The sequence below is a fragment of the Gorilla gorilla genome, chromosome 1, assembly GCF_029281585.2.
Source record: "Gorilla gorilla gorilla isolate KB3781 chromosome 1, NHGRI_mGorGor1-v2.1_pri, whole genome shotgun sequence".
NCBI classification, from domain to species: domain Eukaryota; kingdom Metazoa; phylum Chordata; class Mammalia; order Primates; family Hominidae; genus Gorilla; species Gorilla gorilla.
The window spans coordinates 13,824,392-13,842,486 of NC_073224.2; the positions used below are offsets into that span (position 1 = coordinate 13,824,392).

Consider the following 18,095-nt stretch of genomic DNA (forward strand, 5'->3'; position numbering starts at 1 on the left):
GTACTTAGATTGCACCAAGTCCCCAGTAGGAGCTCAATCAATGTCAACATTTGAGTAACTGTAATTCCTAATTTTTCCAGAGACAGTACAGGAAACAGAATTCAAGTATCTTCCTCGCTAATTTAAAACTGTGCACTAAGCATTTTTGTTACTTACCCAAACAACACATCAGCTATGCATTTTAGCATGCATATATTTGATAACCACATCTACATGTAGGTAGATGGCAGACTGTGGACATATGCTCTTACGACAATAATAAATTTTGTTACTTTCACTTGTAAATAACACACTATTACAATGCTTACCAAAAAATAACTTCCAAAGGATATGAAAAATATCAAATTACTTGAATTTATTGAGAAAAATTTAGGTATTATACCAGATAAACTCCTTCAGAAGCAACAGTGAAAGTTTTACATTTTGAAAGGAAATGTCTCAAGCAAATAATGTTGTTAAAGAGCAGCAAATACCCATTTCTCCTGTGATGAGCCATAGCCTCTGGGATCTCAAATTTCTCTTTCGACCTTTTCAGTTTCAGTGTAGTAATTTTGCCTGTGACAAGATTTGAGTATTTTATCACTTATATATATATTATGACTATTAGAGTGTTAATTTTATTTTAACTATGCTATTTAAAAGTCTTGCTCCATGCTTTAAGTGATTCATTTTTAACTTCATTTTTATCTGATTATATAAGGAACATATGTTCATTGTAGAACATATGGAGAAAATAAAAAAGCCAATAGAAGAAAATAAAAACCTGCATGCAGCTTATTTTTTAACCTATCCTGGAACATTCTTTTAACATTTTTGAAGTTAGCAAATATAATTTTAGATTTATAATAATTCACTTTAAATTCACTTTTGGGAGGGAACATAATTATAGGCATTCCATATGGTGTGGTATGCCTCTTCTTTGGATTAATTTGTAGTGTGCTCCTAAAAAAATGTGTTTATAAGTTGCCCACTGGAAACCCAGACTAACATGACATTGTAAGAAAAGTAGACTGTGTCTGCACCAGACTTTTCCATTAACTAGCTTTATAAACTTAAGGCAGTCATATTTCTTTTGATCTCTTTACATCAAATTTTTTTCATTATAAATTGAAGGAGCAGGTCTAGATAATGTTTAGGTGAGTTATAAGATTTCATTATTCTATGAATTTCAAATTCTCCGAGTGTCTTTGCATCGAAAAATCTTGAAAAAGAAGGTGAAACTTTTGTGGCATTGCTACCACAAAGAGATTTATATTTGGAACAAGATTGGTATGTCTGTGCCTGAGTTTAAAAGAATAAATCGTGTTTTTATTACCTGATAAGATTAATATCAACTGATTAAGAAAACACTAGGTAATCCATACTGAAATGAAGTTAGTCTCCTCGAATTGAATTTCCATTTTACAGATGATGGATCTGAAGCCCAGAAAGTTTAGCTCACATGGCTTGAAATAGAAATGCCCCTTAGGAGCACTGACACAAATAGTTTGTGAGAAAAATGACAGGACAATAAAAGAAGAACATTCCTGCCCCATTTTTTTTAAAACCTCAAGTGATTCTTTATATACATACAGTGTGCCAGAAGCTGGCCATGAGTTTTTCTATTAAACTTGCATACAATTTATAGGAACCCAAGTGATGTAACAGAATAATGTCATATGTTTTGTTTTTTTAAAGTCTTCTTCTTCTCTCTCCTTCTCCTTCTCCTTCTCCTTCTTCTTCTTCATAGAGACAGGGTCTTACCATGTTGCCCAGCCTGGTCTCAAACTCCTGGGCTCAAGCAATCCTCCTGCCTTGGCCTCTCAAAGTGCTGGGATTATAGGCATTAGACACCGCACCTGGCCCCAGGATAATGTCACATGAACTTACTACATAAAGAGGGAGAAAAATCTCAGTCCCAAGACCAAAACAGACTTTCTGTCCAGCTTTAGATAAGTCAATTAACCTTTTTGTGATTTTTCTCATCTTTATCATTTCAATAATGTATCCTCCATAGTCTACATTGCATGGCTATTGTGAAGATTAAATGAGAACCTGAAAAGAAGGTGCTTGAAAAAAATAAGACATTTTACAAATGAAGGAAGATTATGATGTTCTAGCTAGAAAGGGAAAGAGGAGCAGATGTCAGAGACAATGAGGCTTGATTTCCTCATCTGTAAAACAAACAAAAAAAATCTGATTTACTTTAGTATTTCATTGAGAGACCAAATTCTCAGTTACTGTAGAATTCCATGTAAATGGATTTATCACAAAGTGCTTTGTCTCATTTGTTGGCATTTATGGGCTATCTTTAGAGCGTTGCTTTTCTGAATCTAAGTGTGTAATAAAATATGAACAGACTTTTCTAATTTCCAAATGTTCGTAATTTTTTTATATTGACGTGAAACATTGGTTAGACACACATTTTCATATTTTAAGTGGCCCAAAATGATTGCATTAGAAATTCATGCATATAAACCACTGAGTGTTTGAGAAATATTCATAAGAAAATAGAGAACAGTGAGAAAATGTGATTCTCAAAATCACATCTATCCCAAGTTTAATGACATTGCATTCAAGTTACCGATCTATGGGGGAATATCCGCAGGGTTTACAAAGTGTGATAGAGATTAGATCCTGGAACAAAAAGACAAAACAATGCATTCATGTTGTACACTTACACAATTTAGGAAAAAAACAGTCATTTCTGTGTGGCTGCAAAGTAGCTGACTGTTTCACCCTTCATTTGATTTCTCAAAATCTTTGGGTGGCTAAGAGCTCTTGTTAAATACATTTACGTCTTCTACTTTATTGAATCAGTATATCTAGAAAACAAAAACAAAAACAAAAAGCAACAAAAAAATAGCTATGATTCCATCTGCAATGTTGCTTTTAGGCCCAGGCCAAGGGGCCTATGCCTTTAGAGTGGCACTGTCCAGTTGAACTTTCTGCAATGATGGACATATTCTGTAATCTGTCCTGTATAATACAATAGCCCCTAGCCACATGTGAATATCGAGCACTTGAAATGTAACTAGTGCAACTGTGGAGCTGAATTTCTAATTTAATTTAAATGTAAATAGCACATGTGGCTAGCGGCCACTTTGTCGGACAGCACAGCTTTGGAAGGCCCCACTCTAGTTTTTTCTGTGGAAGCTAATGGGCCATCGTCTACCAGGGGTCCATAACAATGTTTTTAAACCATGCCCTAGATTCTTCGAACCCCAGAATTCTCTCCCCAAAGGGGCCAAGTCTACTTTCAGGCCTGTGAAGCCTCTTATCCACCATATGAGGGTGGGTTGCACACCACTGGTGTGTACACCTCTAGTTCTGAGGGAGTGGCCAAGGGATAGTGTTTGTGGAGGTGAAGGTATGGAAGAGCTTAGACATGTGGGCCGGGGTGCCCATATGTGAGCACATGGCCCCTCATGATGTAAGATGGAGCCAGTAATGGCAAAAGAAGGGACGGGGGTCAGGGCCAGCTCTCCCCTTGTCTTCTCACTTCCGTGTGAAACAGCAAGGAGCTTGAGATTAAACTTTAAGTCAATTCGGGAACAGTTGGTATCTTTACAAACCAAGCCTCTCAATTATTATTCTGCTGTCTTTTTTCAATAGAGTTATCCCATGATACTTTCTCCTATTTATTGCTTTTGTGAGTGGAATCTTTATTTTCTAGTTAGTTTTGGTGAGAGAGAGGGGTGGTTATTGCTGGTGTTCATGGAAATTATTGATTCTTCCATGTATCTTTTTTGAACTCTTTTGAACCTCTCAGTTCTAATAGTTTGCCATATAATTCTGTTGGATATTCTTGGTAGAATATCCACAAATAATGAGAATTTTGTATTTTTAAATAATTGATTACATATCAGTTCCATTTCTTGCCCTTTTCCCCTCTGTTTGCATTGCTTACAACCTCCAATAAAGTGTCGAAGATTAGTGGTGAATAGGCATCCTTTTCTTGTTCTTGATTTTAATGGGGTTGTGTCTAGTATTTCAGCAATAAATATGATCCTTGCTCAAAAAGGTTTCTGGTAAGTCTCTATGGTGGACCTATTCTAAAATGTCCTCCTCTTCCCTCCCACACACACAAGTCACACTTTTGTATAATCTCTATCCCTTAAATATGGTGGAAACTGTGACTTACTTCTAACTAAGAGAATATGACAAATATGATGAGCTGTTTCTCCCATGATTATGTTACATTATATAAAATTTCCTCTTATCAGACTATGGAGGGAAAAATTCTCCTGCTGGCCTTGCAAATGCAAAGTTGTGAACTGCCAGTATAGAGGGCCACATGGTGGGGGCTGCAGGCAGCTTCTAGGACAAGAGGGACGCCTGCAGCCTCCAGTCAACAAGAAGCTGAGGCCTTGAGACTTACAACGGCAAGGCATTGAATTCTGCCAACAACCTGAATGAGCTTAGGAGCAGATTCTTCCCTAGCAGAGCTTCCAAATGAGAACCCAGCTTTGCCAACACCTTGACTGCAGCTTTATGATACCCCGAGCAGAGGACCCAGTGAAGCTGTCCCAGACTCCTGATCCATGCAAACTATGATATGCATTTCTTCTCATTGCTAAATTTATGGTAATTTAGTACAGTAGCAGTAGAATCCTAATACAGTCAGTTTCCTTTCTCAGATTAATGGAATTTTCTATTATTTCTATTCCGCTAAGATTATTTTTCTTTTTAAAGCAAGGATGGCTATTGAATTCTTATTAGACATCTTTTTTTACTTTTAATTTTACTTTAAGGTTGGAAGTCTGCAAACATTTTTCGAAAAGAGCTGGGTAGTAAATATTTTAGGCCTGCAGGCCATTCAGCCTCTATCAAAACTGTGTAATTCTCCTATTGTAGCACAGAAGCAACCGTGGCCAGTTTGTAAATGAGTGAGCATTGCTGTGTTCCAGTAAAATTTATTCACAACAGAGGTGGCTGTCTATCCAGATTTGGCCCATAGGCCTTAGTTTGCTGACCTTGGATTGACATTAGCATATTATTTTTTCTCCCCTGACTTGTTAAATGAAGTACGTTTCTGGCTTTTCTAATATTGAACCACCCTTACTTTGCTGGGGTAAATTGTACTTGGAAATAATTTTTAATGCACTGCAGGATTCAACTTGTTAACATTTTATTTAGGAGTTTAGAATTTATGAGTAAAATTGTCTTATAGTTCCCTGACATTTTGTCTATGTTCAATTCAGTGTTATTTTAGCTTCATAAAGTGAGCTGGATAGCTTTTCAGCTTTTCCTACATTATAGAAACATGCATACAACATGGGAATTAAATATTCCTCAAAGACTTTGTAGAAACTTTTTTCGTTTGCAATTTTTTCCTAAAATTAATTAATTTGTTTTTTATTTGGGTGACGTGGGGGATTTGGCTATCTTTTATTTTAGGCTTCTAATTTATTATATCAGAATTTATTAACATTTTCTTTTTAGCCTAATGTGGTCAATTTTGAGATGGCTCCATATATATTTGAGAGAGATGTATTTTTCCTGTGTCTTAGGTTTAAATTCTCCTTATACATATCCATTGGCTTATAAAATGTGGTATTCAAATCCCTTAGATTGTTACTTTTTCTTTTGTCTACTATTTCTATTTTTTTTAAAGAACCAGATAATTTATAAAAATTATTTAATTTCTCTGTATGGATATGTGTAATTTTTTTAAGAATAAATATCATGGTGATCAGAAAACAACTCAGGGAATATAACAGGTAGTCAATTGTAGCCTCTTCTCTTATATTAATAATTTGGATGCACTGAAAATTTGTGTACATTGAACCCATTGAAAAGAAATATCTCATATAAAGTGAAATGACGACCATTAAAATCTTGGTTGTTGTTAGAGGCATGTATAGCTCTTCCAACTGGCAGCTTGGTCTGAAAGGATTTAAGAGTTGTTTATTAATAATACAGCTAAATAGTTACCTACTTTACCCACTTTCATTTGTGGGCAGTGGCCATGTCCTAATGGGTGAAGGTATTGAAACTGACACATGCACGTTGTGGTTCAACCCCTGTGGCAGTAACACTTTGTTTTAATTATTTATTCCAAACTTAGAAAAATAATACCTGGATTTCATATTATGAACATGAAATGAGTCTACCTCACACCAGTCTGCAGATGCATCCGTGTTGTTGCACAGTTTCCTGTAAAAGCGTTTCACATCTTGATTCTTCACATCTGGACCAAAGAGCTTCTGTACCGATGCATAAAACTTGTCATAACCAATTGCATCTGCATTGAAAAAAGTACAGTCCATTTTCATCAAATTCCAAGGACTACCTTTTGTATTTCAGCTAGATTTTTTATTTCCTAACCTTCTATTTTCTTATCTCAATCTGTAAAAACCAGATATATTTGCATTTTAAAGACCTTGTCTTTGCACAATCCTAAGCAAAAAGAACAAAGCTGGAGGCATCACACTACCTGACTTCAAACTATACTATAAGGCTGGAGTAACCCAAAGCATGGTACTGGTAGAAGAACACACACTCAGACCAATGGAACAGAATAGAGAACCCAAAAATAAGAGTGCACACCTACAACGATCTGATTTTCTACAAACCTGACAAAAACAAGCAATGGGGAAAGGATTCCCTATTTAACAAATGGTGCTGGGAGGAGAGGACTGGATAGCCACATGTAGAAAATTGAAACTGGACCCCTTCCTTATACCATTTACAAAAATCAACTCATGCTGGATTAAAGACTTAAATGTAAAACCCAAAACTACAAAAACTCTAGAAGAACATCTAGGCAATTCCATTCAAGACAGAGTCACAGACAAAGATTTCATGATGAAGATACCAAAAGCAATTGCAACAAAAGCAAAAATTGACAAATGGGATCTAATTAAACTTAAGAGCTTCTGCACAGCAAAAGAAACTATCATCGGAGTGGACAGACAACCTACAGAAGGGAGAAAATTTTTGCAATCTATCCATCTGACAAAGGTCTAATATCCAGCATCTACAAGGAACTTAAGCAAATTTACAAGAAAAAAATGAACAACCTCATTAAAAGTGGGCAAAGGACATGAACGAACACTTCTCAGAGAAGACATTCATGTGGCCAACAAATATATGAAAAAAAGCTCATCATCACTGGTCATTACACAAATGCAAATCAAAATCACAATGAGATAATATCTTATACCAGTCAGAATGGCTACTATTGAAAAGTCAAAATACAACAGATGCTGGCAAGGTTGGGGAGAAAAAGGAAGGCTTTTACACTGTTGATGGAAGTGTAAATTAGTTCAACAATTGTGGAAGACAGTGTGGTGATTCCTCAAAGACCTAGAGGCAGAAATACCATTTGACCCAGCAATCCCATTACTGAGTATATACCCAAAGGAATAAAAATCATTCTATTATAAAGATACATGCATGCATATGCTCATTGCAGCACTGTTCCCAATAGCAAAGATATGGAATCAATACAAATGCCCATCAATGATAGACTGGATAAAGAAAATGTGGTATATATACACCATGGAATACTATGCAGCCATAAAAAGGAATGAGATCATGTCCTTTGCAGGGACATGGATGGACCTGGAGGCCATTATCTTTAGCAGGCTAACGCAGGAACAGAAAACCAAATACCACATGTTCTCACTTATATGTAGGAGCTGAATGATGAGAACACAAGGACACATGGTGGCTAAAAACACCCAGTGGGGCCTGTTATAGGGTTGTGGGGGTGTGGAGGGAGAGCATGAGGAAGAATAGCTAATGGATATTGGGCTTGATACCTGGTGATGGGATGATCTGTGCAGCAAACCACCATGGCACATGTTTACCTATGTAACAAACCTGCACATCCTGCACACGTACCCCTGAACTCAAAAAAAAAAAGATCTTGTGTTTACAAACATAATCAGGCCTTTGGCTAAAATATTACTAAATAAGAAGAAAATATTTTACTGTGGTGTTTGATACATTCTCCGTGGTTTCTGTTTAAGATATTTTAGGAGTTTTGTTCAGGAATGCAAAAATTCAAGAATGAATTGACTTTTTCCTGTTGTAAAAAGTTTCACCATTGGAGTCTTTGGTAGAATTCATCTTGAGCGGAAGGTGGAAGTGAGCAAACAGCAATTCTTTTTTTTTTTTTTTTTTTTGAGACAGGATCTTGCTCTGTCACTCAGGCTGGAGTGCAGTGGCACAATCATGACTCACTGCAGCTTTTACCTCCCAGGATCAAGTGATCCTCCCAGCTCAACCCCCCAAGTAGCTGGGACTACAGGCACCCACCACCACACCCAGCTAATATTTTATTTTTTGCAGAGACAGGGTCTCACTATGTTACAGCCCAGGCTGGTCTCAGACTCCTAGCTTCAAGCGATCCTCCCACTTCAGCCTCCCAAAGTGCTGGGATTACAGATGTGAGCCACTGTGCCTGGTGAGCAATTCTTAACTGGTTCTTAAACTCTATGTAAATACACACATACACACACACACACACACACACACACACACACACACACACACACCATTGCTTGAATCTTGATTTTGTCAAATTTCGTAATTCCCTGGGGTAAGACTATTGAATCTAAGGACAAGAAGGAATTAGATGTGAGGCTTTCTCAAACTGTATAGACAAGATCAGATGGTTTTATTTAGTTAAAAATATGAGTATCTCTTATGTGTAAGAACTGAGCCAGACATTGGGCTTAGAATAGAAAATTAGATAAGCAAGATCCCTGCCCTCAGGGAGCTTATATTATAGCGGGAAATCAGAAAAGTAACAAGTGAACACACTATTTACAGATTGTGACAGGCAAGGCTAATTAATAAAGATAGACGTTACATCAGTGGTTACCTGTGTATAAGGTGAAAAGCAGTATTGCTGCAAAAGGCATGAGGGAACTTTCTGGGACGCTAGAAATGTTCCCTGTCTTGATCTGGATGGTGGCTAAAGGTGTGTTTACCAAGGTTCAAATTTACAGAGCTACCTCCTTAAGAAGAGTACATTTTATGGGCTTTATTATATGTATGTCAAGCTCAGTAACGAAGTTAAAATAAACAAGTTGTTGTAGAATAAGCACAAAAAAGGAAAGCAGTAGGGAGCTGTGATAAAATTGTATGGTGGTGGCAGGTAGGGGTAGACCTCAGGGAAGGCCTCTTTAAGGAGGTGGGTAAGAGTTAAGCTGAGACCTGATGAGCAAAAAAAGAGTCAGCCACATAGAAAGCTAGACAAGAGCCTTTTAGGCAGAGGCTGATCAACACGAAGGCCTGTTGCTGCACAGGCTTGGCATGTTCCAAGAAGGTCAGTAGGTATGAAGTACCTACAGTGAGGACTGCGGAAAGTGCTGTGAGGTGAGATCAGGGGCGAAGGAGGGCAGAGCTAGAGTCAGAAGCGGGTATTTTCTTTTAAGCATGATGGTAAGATGTCTTTGGGGTGTTTTATGGGGTGAAATGATATAATATGCCTTTAAAAAATTTTAAAGCACACTTGCTGCTGCTAGGAGGCCAGATGGAAAGATGTAAAACTAGTGGAGGGCAATTGCATTAGTGTAGGCTTCAGAAAATGGAGGTTTGGGCCAGGGTAACACTGAGGGTGATTGCACATCCTGGGCTGCCATGGAAAGTCTCGTTTATGCCTCTTTTTAAAATTATTAATAACATTCCCTTTCAGTCTTGAAAGTGTCCCCAGTTGGATGGTAAGTGGCACCCTAGAATACAGGCACCCTAGAGATAGTAGTGGAGATGGTAAGATATGGTTGGAAGTAGTAGAATTATAAAGATATGCTAGTGGGTTGGAAGTTTTGGGGGCTGAAGTGGTAAGCGAAGGAAAGGCAGGAATCTAGAGCAGTGGTTCTTATGCAGGGGAGATTTTGCACCTCACCTCCATCCCCAGACACACACACACACACACACACATACACACACACACACAACATTTGGCAAAGACTTGAGACATTTTTGACTGTCACAACTAGGAGTAGGTGTGCTACTGGCATCTAGTGAGTAGAGGCCAAGGATGCTGCTTAACATCCTACAATGCACAAGACAGCCCCCACCCTAGCCCCCCAACTCCACACACGCACACATATGCAAATAATTATTTAGCCAAAACATCAGTAGTGCCAAGGTTAAGATACCTGGTTCTAGAATGACACTCAGGTTTCCAGTGTCAAAACTCAGCAAATGTTGATCTATTTACCAAAAGCAAGGCAATGGGAAGAAGATTGTTGGGGAAAATAAAGCACTCTATTTTGGTAATATTGAGCCAGAAATTCTCATGAGGCATCTAAACAGTTACTTAGCTGTTTTATATTTATTTACACCAACTGCTACAAGATATGAGTTTCATTGTAAATATCACTGGATGAGGATAATGAGACTTTCTTTGTCCTGGGATAAAATTAATTCCACCAGGTCATTCACAAGATCTAAGAGCATTAGTTTTGAACAAATTCCTTCAATCTACTTGATATCATTTTTGAGGCAGACCCTATTCCATTAAAAACATTCTTTCTAGTTCTTAGTTCCTTGCCTGTAATAGTGAGAGGCAGACCTTATGTTCCAATATTTGTTAATAAATATGAATTTGTGGCAGACATTATTAACAGCCTGACAAAAGTTAAGAAAGATCACATTTCTGCCTTCTCCTCACTCTTTCTTAGGCCACCCTGTGATAGAAGGTAACTTGTCTAGCAGTATGTAGTTTTCATCAAATCTTAAAAACTATAGAGAAAGGAAATTTTCAATGTGGCTTTGTGATTGTAAGTTTCTTAATGAGAGCAAGGTCAACTTGTGCATTTAGAACACATTGAAGGAGTACCTTCTGGACACCAGACCCTGTGCCAGCCTGAGGTTCACAAAGCCTTCAAAACAACCACAGGCCAATGGTGGAGGATAAGGGGCAGGAACGAATGAACACATTAATATCAATTTTAGCAGGTTAAATGAAGCAGGTAAATTCCCCGAGATGGCAATAAAGTGCATTAACAGTGCTGAGGATGGCTTTGCTTAGGGAAAGTTCAGAAGTTTTTACAAAGAGGTGACATTTGATTTGGGTCTTGAAAGATGAGCAAGAGTTTACAGGCACCAAAAAAAAAAGAAAAAAAAAAAGGCACTCCATATTGGGGAATGACATGTGCAAAATGAGAGTCATTAAGAGCATGTTTGGAAATGCCAAGAAGTGTGTTTTAGGGCAGAAGGTGCATGAAGGGAAATGCCAGGAGTTGAGACTGGATGGGCTGAGGCAAGCTGTGAATGACCTTGCATGCTTTGTTAGTATATGTGGATTTTAGAGGTGAGCTAATAAACCAGGAATATGGCACATCGATAATTTTTAAAATGAAAAACTCTTGGCAGAAGTATAGAGAAATGATTAACTCGGCAAAAAGACTATTTTTTGGGGGGTGAAGGGGGACAGAGTCTCACTCTGTAGCCCAGGCTGGAGTTCAGTGGTGCGATCTTGGCTCACTGCAACCTCTGCCTCCCGGGTCCTGGTTCAAGCAATTCTCCTGGCTTAGCCTCCCGAGTAGCTGGGATTACAGGCACACGTCACCATGCCCAGCTAATTTTTGTATTTTTAGTAGAGACAGGGTTTCATCATGTTGGCAAGGCTGGTCTTGAACTCCTGACTTCGTGATCCGCCCACCTTGGCCTCCCAAAGTGCTGAGATTATAGGCGTGAGCCACCGCGCCTGGCCAAAAAGACTATTACAGTAATAGGCTGTTGTAATAAGCCAAGAGATAGATACCATGACATAGTGAAAGGTTACAGAGTTTGAGTATCCATTATCCAAAATACTTCGAACTAGAAGTGTTTCAGATTATGGATTTTTTTCAGATTTTGGGATATTTACATGTACTGTACATAGTGAGATGTCTTGGGAATAGGACACAAGTTTAAACACAAAATTTATTTACACTTAATATACACCCCTTATACATATAGCCTGGAGGTAATTTTATACAATAGTTTTAATAATTCTGTGCATGAAACAAACTTTGTGTGCATTGAATCATCAGAAAGCAAATATTAATACGCCCCTATCTCATGTCAGCTCTCAAAAAGTTTTGAATTTTGGAACATTTTAGATTTTGGATTTTGGGATTAGGGATGCTCAGCCTATACAGCCTATACCAAGGTATCTGGCTTAGGAAACTAGTTAGATGGTAGCTATGCTCTAAGACTGAGAGAGAACACAGTAGGCAAAGCTCAAGGAGAAAAAGAAGCAAAGAAAGAATTGAGACGGGAAAAATAAGAATGATGTGATGAAAGATGCAGTTTCTTGAAGCAGAGGCAGCTAACAGTGTTAATCTAGTGCAATGGCCAAGTAGGCTGGAAAATGAAAACAATTTATTGAATTTGGCAACTATATTAGGTTATCACATAGCTTGGTTAGAGCATTTTCAGCAAAGTGATCAGAGAAGCCAGACCTGAGTAGATTGAAAGTTAAGTGGTGATGTTGTCAGGAAATTTAGTGGAGAAGGAAAGGAGAGGCATACAGTGGTAGCTTAAAGAAAAGAGAAAGTCAAGGTCATGATGCTTCAGTATATTTTTAGACTGAGAGGACAAATCCAGTAGAAAAGGAGATTTTGAAGCTGCTGCAGCAAACTGATAGCTTTGAAGGGGAGGAGAAATAGAAAGGACAGCTGCTGCTTTCAATGATTCAGAAGTGGAAAAAGGGGGTTTGAAAGAATTCTTGTCTTTTGACCTTGCTTTCTTTTATGACATAGAAAACTTGGCTGAGAGAAGCAGACATCCCATAGAGAATTCAGAAAAAGTGTCAAGGGTTTGAAAAACCAATTAAAGAGAGGTAAAACAAACTGACTAGGAAAAAATGCAAGTTTTGTTGAGTAGTTTAGAAGGCCCAGTCAAGTTCCCAATCACCGAAAAGGCATATCCAAAAGGTCCAAGTCTTAGCTTTAACACTTAGAAGTTGGGTGACTTTGGCCGGGCGCAGTGGCTCACACCTGTAATCCCAGCACTTTGGGAGGCCATGGCAGGTGGATCACCTGAGGTCAAGAGTTCAAGACCAGCCTGGCCAACATGGTGAAACCCCGTATCTACTAAAAATACAAAAAATTAGCCGGGCGTGGTGGTGGGTGCCTGTATTCCCAGCTACTTGGGAGGCTGAGGCAGGAGAATCACTTGAACCTGGGAGGCAGAGGTTGCAGAGAGCCGAGATCACACCATTTCACTCCAGCCTGGGCAATACGAATGAAACTCCATCTCAAAAAAAAAAAAAAAAAGAAGAGAAAAAGAAAAGAAAAGAATTTGGGTAACTTGGACAAATGATTTATCTTCAGCTCCCATTTTTTCCACAAATAAAATTAACATAATGACATTGATTAACATGACTATAAATTATTAAATACTATTCAGTTAATACCAGCTTGGGTTTGAACACCCAAAGTCAAGATTTTCACTTACAAATTACTATGCAGCCTGGCACACTCAGAGGCTGGCTATACTATCCCTTTAGCAATTATATGGGCTCTGCTCCTTTCATTGCAACAGCAGGGTTTGTCCTGTTAGTCTTTCACTCTGCCATGTAGCTTTATTTTTCACAGCTGTCCTCAATACGCCAAAGCTGTACACTACACCACTCCCCTTGAATCTTGTCTATGCACTGGTATCTCTGCTGCAAATCCTCCTGTAAGACCACTGTCCACCATATTCTCCTTAGCTTGCATCCTCAAGATCATTCCTGCCTAGAGATATGGACAGTGGCCAAGACAATGGAATCATGGTGAGGCAGGAAGCTGCACTTCTTATGAAAGTCTTTATGGTCTCATGATATCTTTAGGCTAAGAAAAAGCAGTGCTATACATTACTGAGCATCCCAGGTCAACCAGTGAGCCATCAAATGGCAGCGTCTACAGAAGAACACTGGACGCCATTTCATCCAATCCCATAGTTTTACAATTGAAGCAACTTAGGTTCAGAGAAGTAAAAAAACAAAACAAAAACAAAACAAAACAAAAGCTTCCTCATGTCCGCTTTGTTATTTAGGGACAGAGAAAGAACAAGAACTGAGGTCTTCATCCCCTTTCAGCACCCATTCTTTCACATTAAGCTCTGATGCTTCTCTTTGATGGCTTAAAACATTTTCCAGTTCTAACCAACATACCCAATTGGACTATCGTGTAATCACTGATCTTACCTTCTTTATGGATAAATAAGCCTGCTCTTTCATCTCTTTTCTGGGCTGCTGTTTGTTCAACCAATTTTTCAAACCTGTTCAAAGCCTTTTTGAAATTGCTCATCTGAAGTGCCGTGTTGAGACGCTTTTCCTTCCTGATATCCATAGGGACATAGGGGATCTTTTACTTCTGTACAGAAAGAATACTGCAAGTTTACCAATTTGGAAAACTTTCCAGTTGTTACAGTGCCTCCCTGCTGTCTCAGTTTTTGCCCTAGGTCTAATTCCTTTGATCTTAAAATCCCATACTGCGGGTAGGAGTAAGAGTTGCCACTAGGATGTTAGCAGGGAGGAAAGCTGATTTAGGTCTGATGCATTTCATACAGACAAACATTTCAGTAAAAATCCTGACCTCACAATGTTATCAGTGTCCTTCATAGGGTCCTCATTGCATCATAATATCTCTGTAACATCCTACTTCCTTCATAAGGAGGAGATTGAGATTTTTTTTCCCCACAGACTGTGTGTGTGTGTGCGCGTGCACATGTGTGTGTTGTGTATATTGCTTGAGAGGGAAAAGGAATGAGTAAATACCAAGTAAGAAAACTGGGTAATATTTTCTCCCTCGTGTATCTCTTCTCACCTCAAACCTTTTGCCTTCCTCACAATACCACGGAAAGTAAAGTTTGACCAGGCACGGTGGCTCATGCTTGTAATCCCAGCACTTTGGGAGGCCGAGGTGGGTGGACCACCTGAGGTCAGGAGTTCAAGACCAGCCTGGCCAACATGGTGAAACCCCCGTCTCTACTAAAAATACAAAAATTAGCTGGATGTGGTGGCGGGCACCTGTGATCTCAGCTACTCAGGAGGCTGAGGCAGCAGAATCACTTGAACCTGGGAGTCAGAGGTTACAGTGAGCTGAGATCACACCACTGCACTCCAGCCTGGGTGACAGAGTGAGACTCCCTCTCAAAAAAAAAAAAAAGTAATATTCACACTTATTCTTGCCACTGTACTGGATATGGAAATTCGAACTTCTAAAGATGAAATGTATTTCAGCACCTGTCATTTCTACCACAAACATTTTTAGAGGTCATAGGGAATACAAATGCTCTTCTTCCTTTGTGCATTGTCCTTCGATTGAAATAATAAAGTGAGCCAAGGATGAGGAAGGAGTGGCTTCTGATTATGAGGACAGCTTTTCAAGGTAAGAGGTCAGTTGAATTAGAAGAGGCCTTTCTGCACATCTCCTTCCCAGTCATTGCAATCTCCAGTCCGATTTAGTCCAAATGCTATTGACTCCGGTTTTCCAATTTTCAACTTTTTATGGGAAGGAGAAGTTGTTTAATGTTTCTCAACAATTAGTTAACTTCCTATGGCTTAGGTGAGTTAGATAAATTTCCTACCCCTTGGTAGTCCATCTTTTAAAACATTCTTCAAGAACTTGCATTCAGAGATGAAGCAGATGGCATTTCAGAGCACCTCCAATTCCAGTACTGTCTTCTTGGTGTCCACCTCTAACTCTCTGTTAGGAGAGCGCAGTAAGATTTTATTTAAAGAAAAATCCCCCAACCCCATTTGTTTCTCCTCCTTTTTCCTTTAAAGCTTTCAAACCACTGTACAGTGGCGTCTGGAGAACCACTCTTCCTACAATTCTAATGCATTCACCATTAATTCATCTAGGAAATACTTACTGAATACACACTTCATGCTAGAGGCTGTTTTAGACACTAAGGATACAGCAGTGAATAAAATAGCTTCTCAAGTTTATAGACTAATGCAGAAGACAGACAAACAAATAAATAATGTATCAGTGAGCAATTGTGCTACAAAGAGAGAGGAATTTTGTGTGTATTAGGGTGGGGGTAAAAATCAAAGTAAAAGAGGTAGGGAGATCAGGGAATTCCCCATTAATAGAAAGATTTCTGGGCAGAAACCTGAAAGAAGTGAGGTAGCAAGTCATGTGGATAAATGATAGAAGGATGTTCTAGGGACAGCAGGCGTAAAGTCCTGAGATTGGTGTGTGCTTCACATATCTGAGAAACACCAGAGGCCAGTGTGACTGAGGTGGTGTGGGATGAGAGAGAGAGGTAGAGAGAGAAGGCAAGAGAGTCAGGGGGTGGCATCCAGATCACGTAGGATCTTATTGGCTGTTTTAGGACTTTGGCTTTTACTCTGAGATGGGATGTTTTTGAGCAGAACAGTGACATGATCTGACGTGCATTTGAAAAGAATCATTCCAGCTGCTTTGCGGAGAATAAACTGAAAGGGAGAGAGGGTAGAAGCCAGGAAGGCAGTTAAGTGGAAATTTCAGTAATGCAAGTAAGAGATGACAGTGGTTGAGATTAGGGCGCTAGTGACGGAGGTTGTGCGAAGTGGTCAGATTGTGTGAAGGTAGATGTGACAGATGTGCTAATAGATCAGATGGGGGTATGAGAGCAAGACAAGGATCAGGGATAACTCCAGGGATTCTGGCCCTAAGAAATCAAAAGGATGGAATGATCATTTCTTATGTTTGGGAGGGAGGAATCCAATAGAAGGAGCAGATTGTGGGGAGCGGGGGAAATTAGGATTCAGTTCAGGATATGTTAAGTTTGAGAATTCTATTAGATAAACAATTGTGGATGTTGAATAACCAGACATAAGAGTCCAGGGTTCAGGGGAGAGCTTGGGAGTCATCAGCATTCAGACAGCATTGTATTTAAAGCCATTAGGCTGGATGAGATCACCTGGGAATCAATGCAGATAAAGAAGAAGGCAAGGTGAGGATCAAACCCTGAGCATGCCAGTGTTGGGAGGGCAGAGTGATCAAGAAGAACCACTGAGTAAATAGGAGTGGCTAGTGAGGTACAAGGAGAACCAAGAGAAAGGATCATCCTAGAAGCCAAGAAGAAAAAGCTGTTTTGAAAAGGAAAGAGCCCCTGGATGGATAATCCAGTTTATTCAATAAAGAAATTGCATAGGAAGACAAAAGGAAGGAGGAGGGGAGCTATAGATTAAAAAGGACTTTAAAGAAACACCATCCAACCACAGTGTGTGGACTGTATTTAGATCTTGACTCAACAACCAAACTTAAAAATAGTTTAAAATACATGAGACAATTGGAAATTGGAACGCCAAGTAGATATTTGATGATAATAAGAAATTATTGTTCATTGTTTAGATTTAATAATTATATTTTATGTTATATTGTTTGTCTTAGTCCATTCCTGCTGCTATAACAAAATGCCTTGGACTGGGTAATTTATCAACAACAGAAATTTCTCCCAGTTCTGAAGGCTGGAAAGTCCAAAATCAAGGCTCCAGCAGATTCTGTATCTAGTGAGGGCCTGTTCCTCATAGATGGTGCCTTTTAGGTGTCCTTATATGGTGGAAGGGACAAACAGGTCCCCTCAAGCCCTGTCATGAAGGCACTAATCCCATTTATGGGGGTGAAACCCTCATGACCTAATGACCTCCGAAAGGTTCCAACTCTTAGTACCATCACCTTGGAGTTAGGTTTCAACATATGAATTTCGGGGGGACATAAACATTTGGACCATAGCACTGTTATTTATGTGATGTTGTATTTGAGAACCAGATACTGAAATATCTATGGATAAGCATTAAAGTATGAAGGAGCAGTCAACCTTGCCAAGTACTGCTGAGGGCCTACGTAAGATGAGGACTGAAAATTAACCATTGGAACGTGGATGCTAGTGACCTTGAGAAAGCCTACCTCAGTGGAATGGTGGGCTAAACAGAGAGTAGGAGGAGGAGACGTGTTGATAGTAGGTATAAATGCACATTATGGCAGAAGCTTCTGGGAACATCTTTGCTGTTATATGCAGGAGCAAGTCACAGCTATTATGGTCATTTATAGAGCTACCGGATGCATTTGTGCTTATATTTTCTCGGTTGCGGAAATGATGTGGCCACAGATTTAAAGAACATTGAAAATCACTCATGTTCCTACACTCTTACAAAACTATTAATTTTAGAAAATTGCCTTCTAAGC

At 39.0% G+C, this 18,095-nt stretch overlaps 1 protein-coding gene and 1 long non-coding RNA gene across 2 annotated transcripts in view; one reads left to right on the plus strand and one right to left on the minus strand.

The window, feature by feature from the left end:
* The window catches only part of LOC129532157 (uncharacterized), a 190,391-nt gene extending 181,350 nt beyond the window's left edge, over positions 1–9,041 (plus strand). The window contains exon 8 of the long non-coding RNA XR_010134150.1: positions 6,050–9,041. This is a non-coding gene — a long non-coding RNA (uncharacterized lncRNA). The remainder of the gene's footprint in view (positions 1–6,049) is intronic.
* Positions 1–14,468, minus strand: part of WDR64 (WD repeat domain 64) — a 149,604-nt gene extending 135,136 nt beyond the window's left edge. Inside the window, exons 1-2 of the mRNA XM_031015516.3 lie at positions 14,120–14,468; positions 6,096–6,226 (exon numbers count right to left, since the gene is read on the minus strand). Of these exons, the coding sequence (XP_030871376.3) occupies positions 6,096–6,226; positions 14,120–14,264 (276 nt within the window). The 5' untranslated portion in view covers positions 14,265–14,468. The remainder of the gene's footprint in view (positions 1–6,095; positions 6,227–14,119) is intronic.
* Between the last annotated feature and the right edge of the window lie 3,627 nt (positions 14,469–18,095).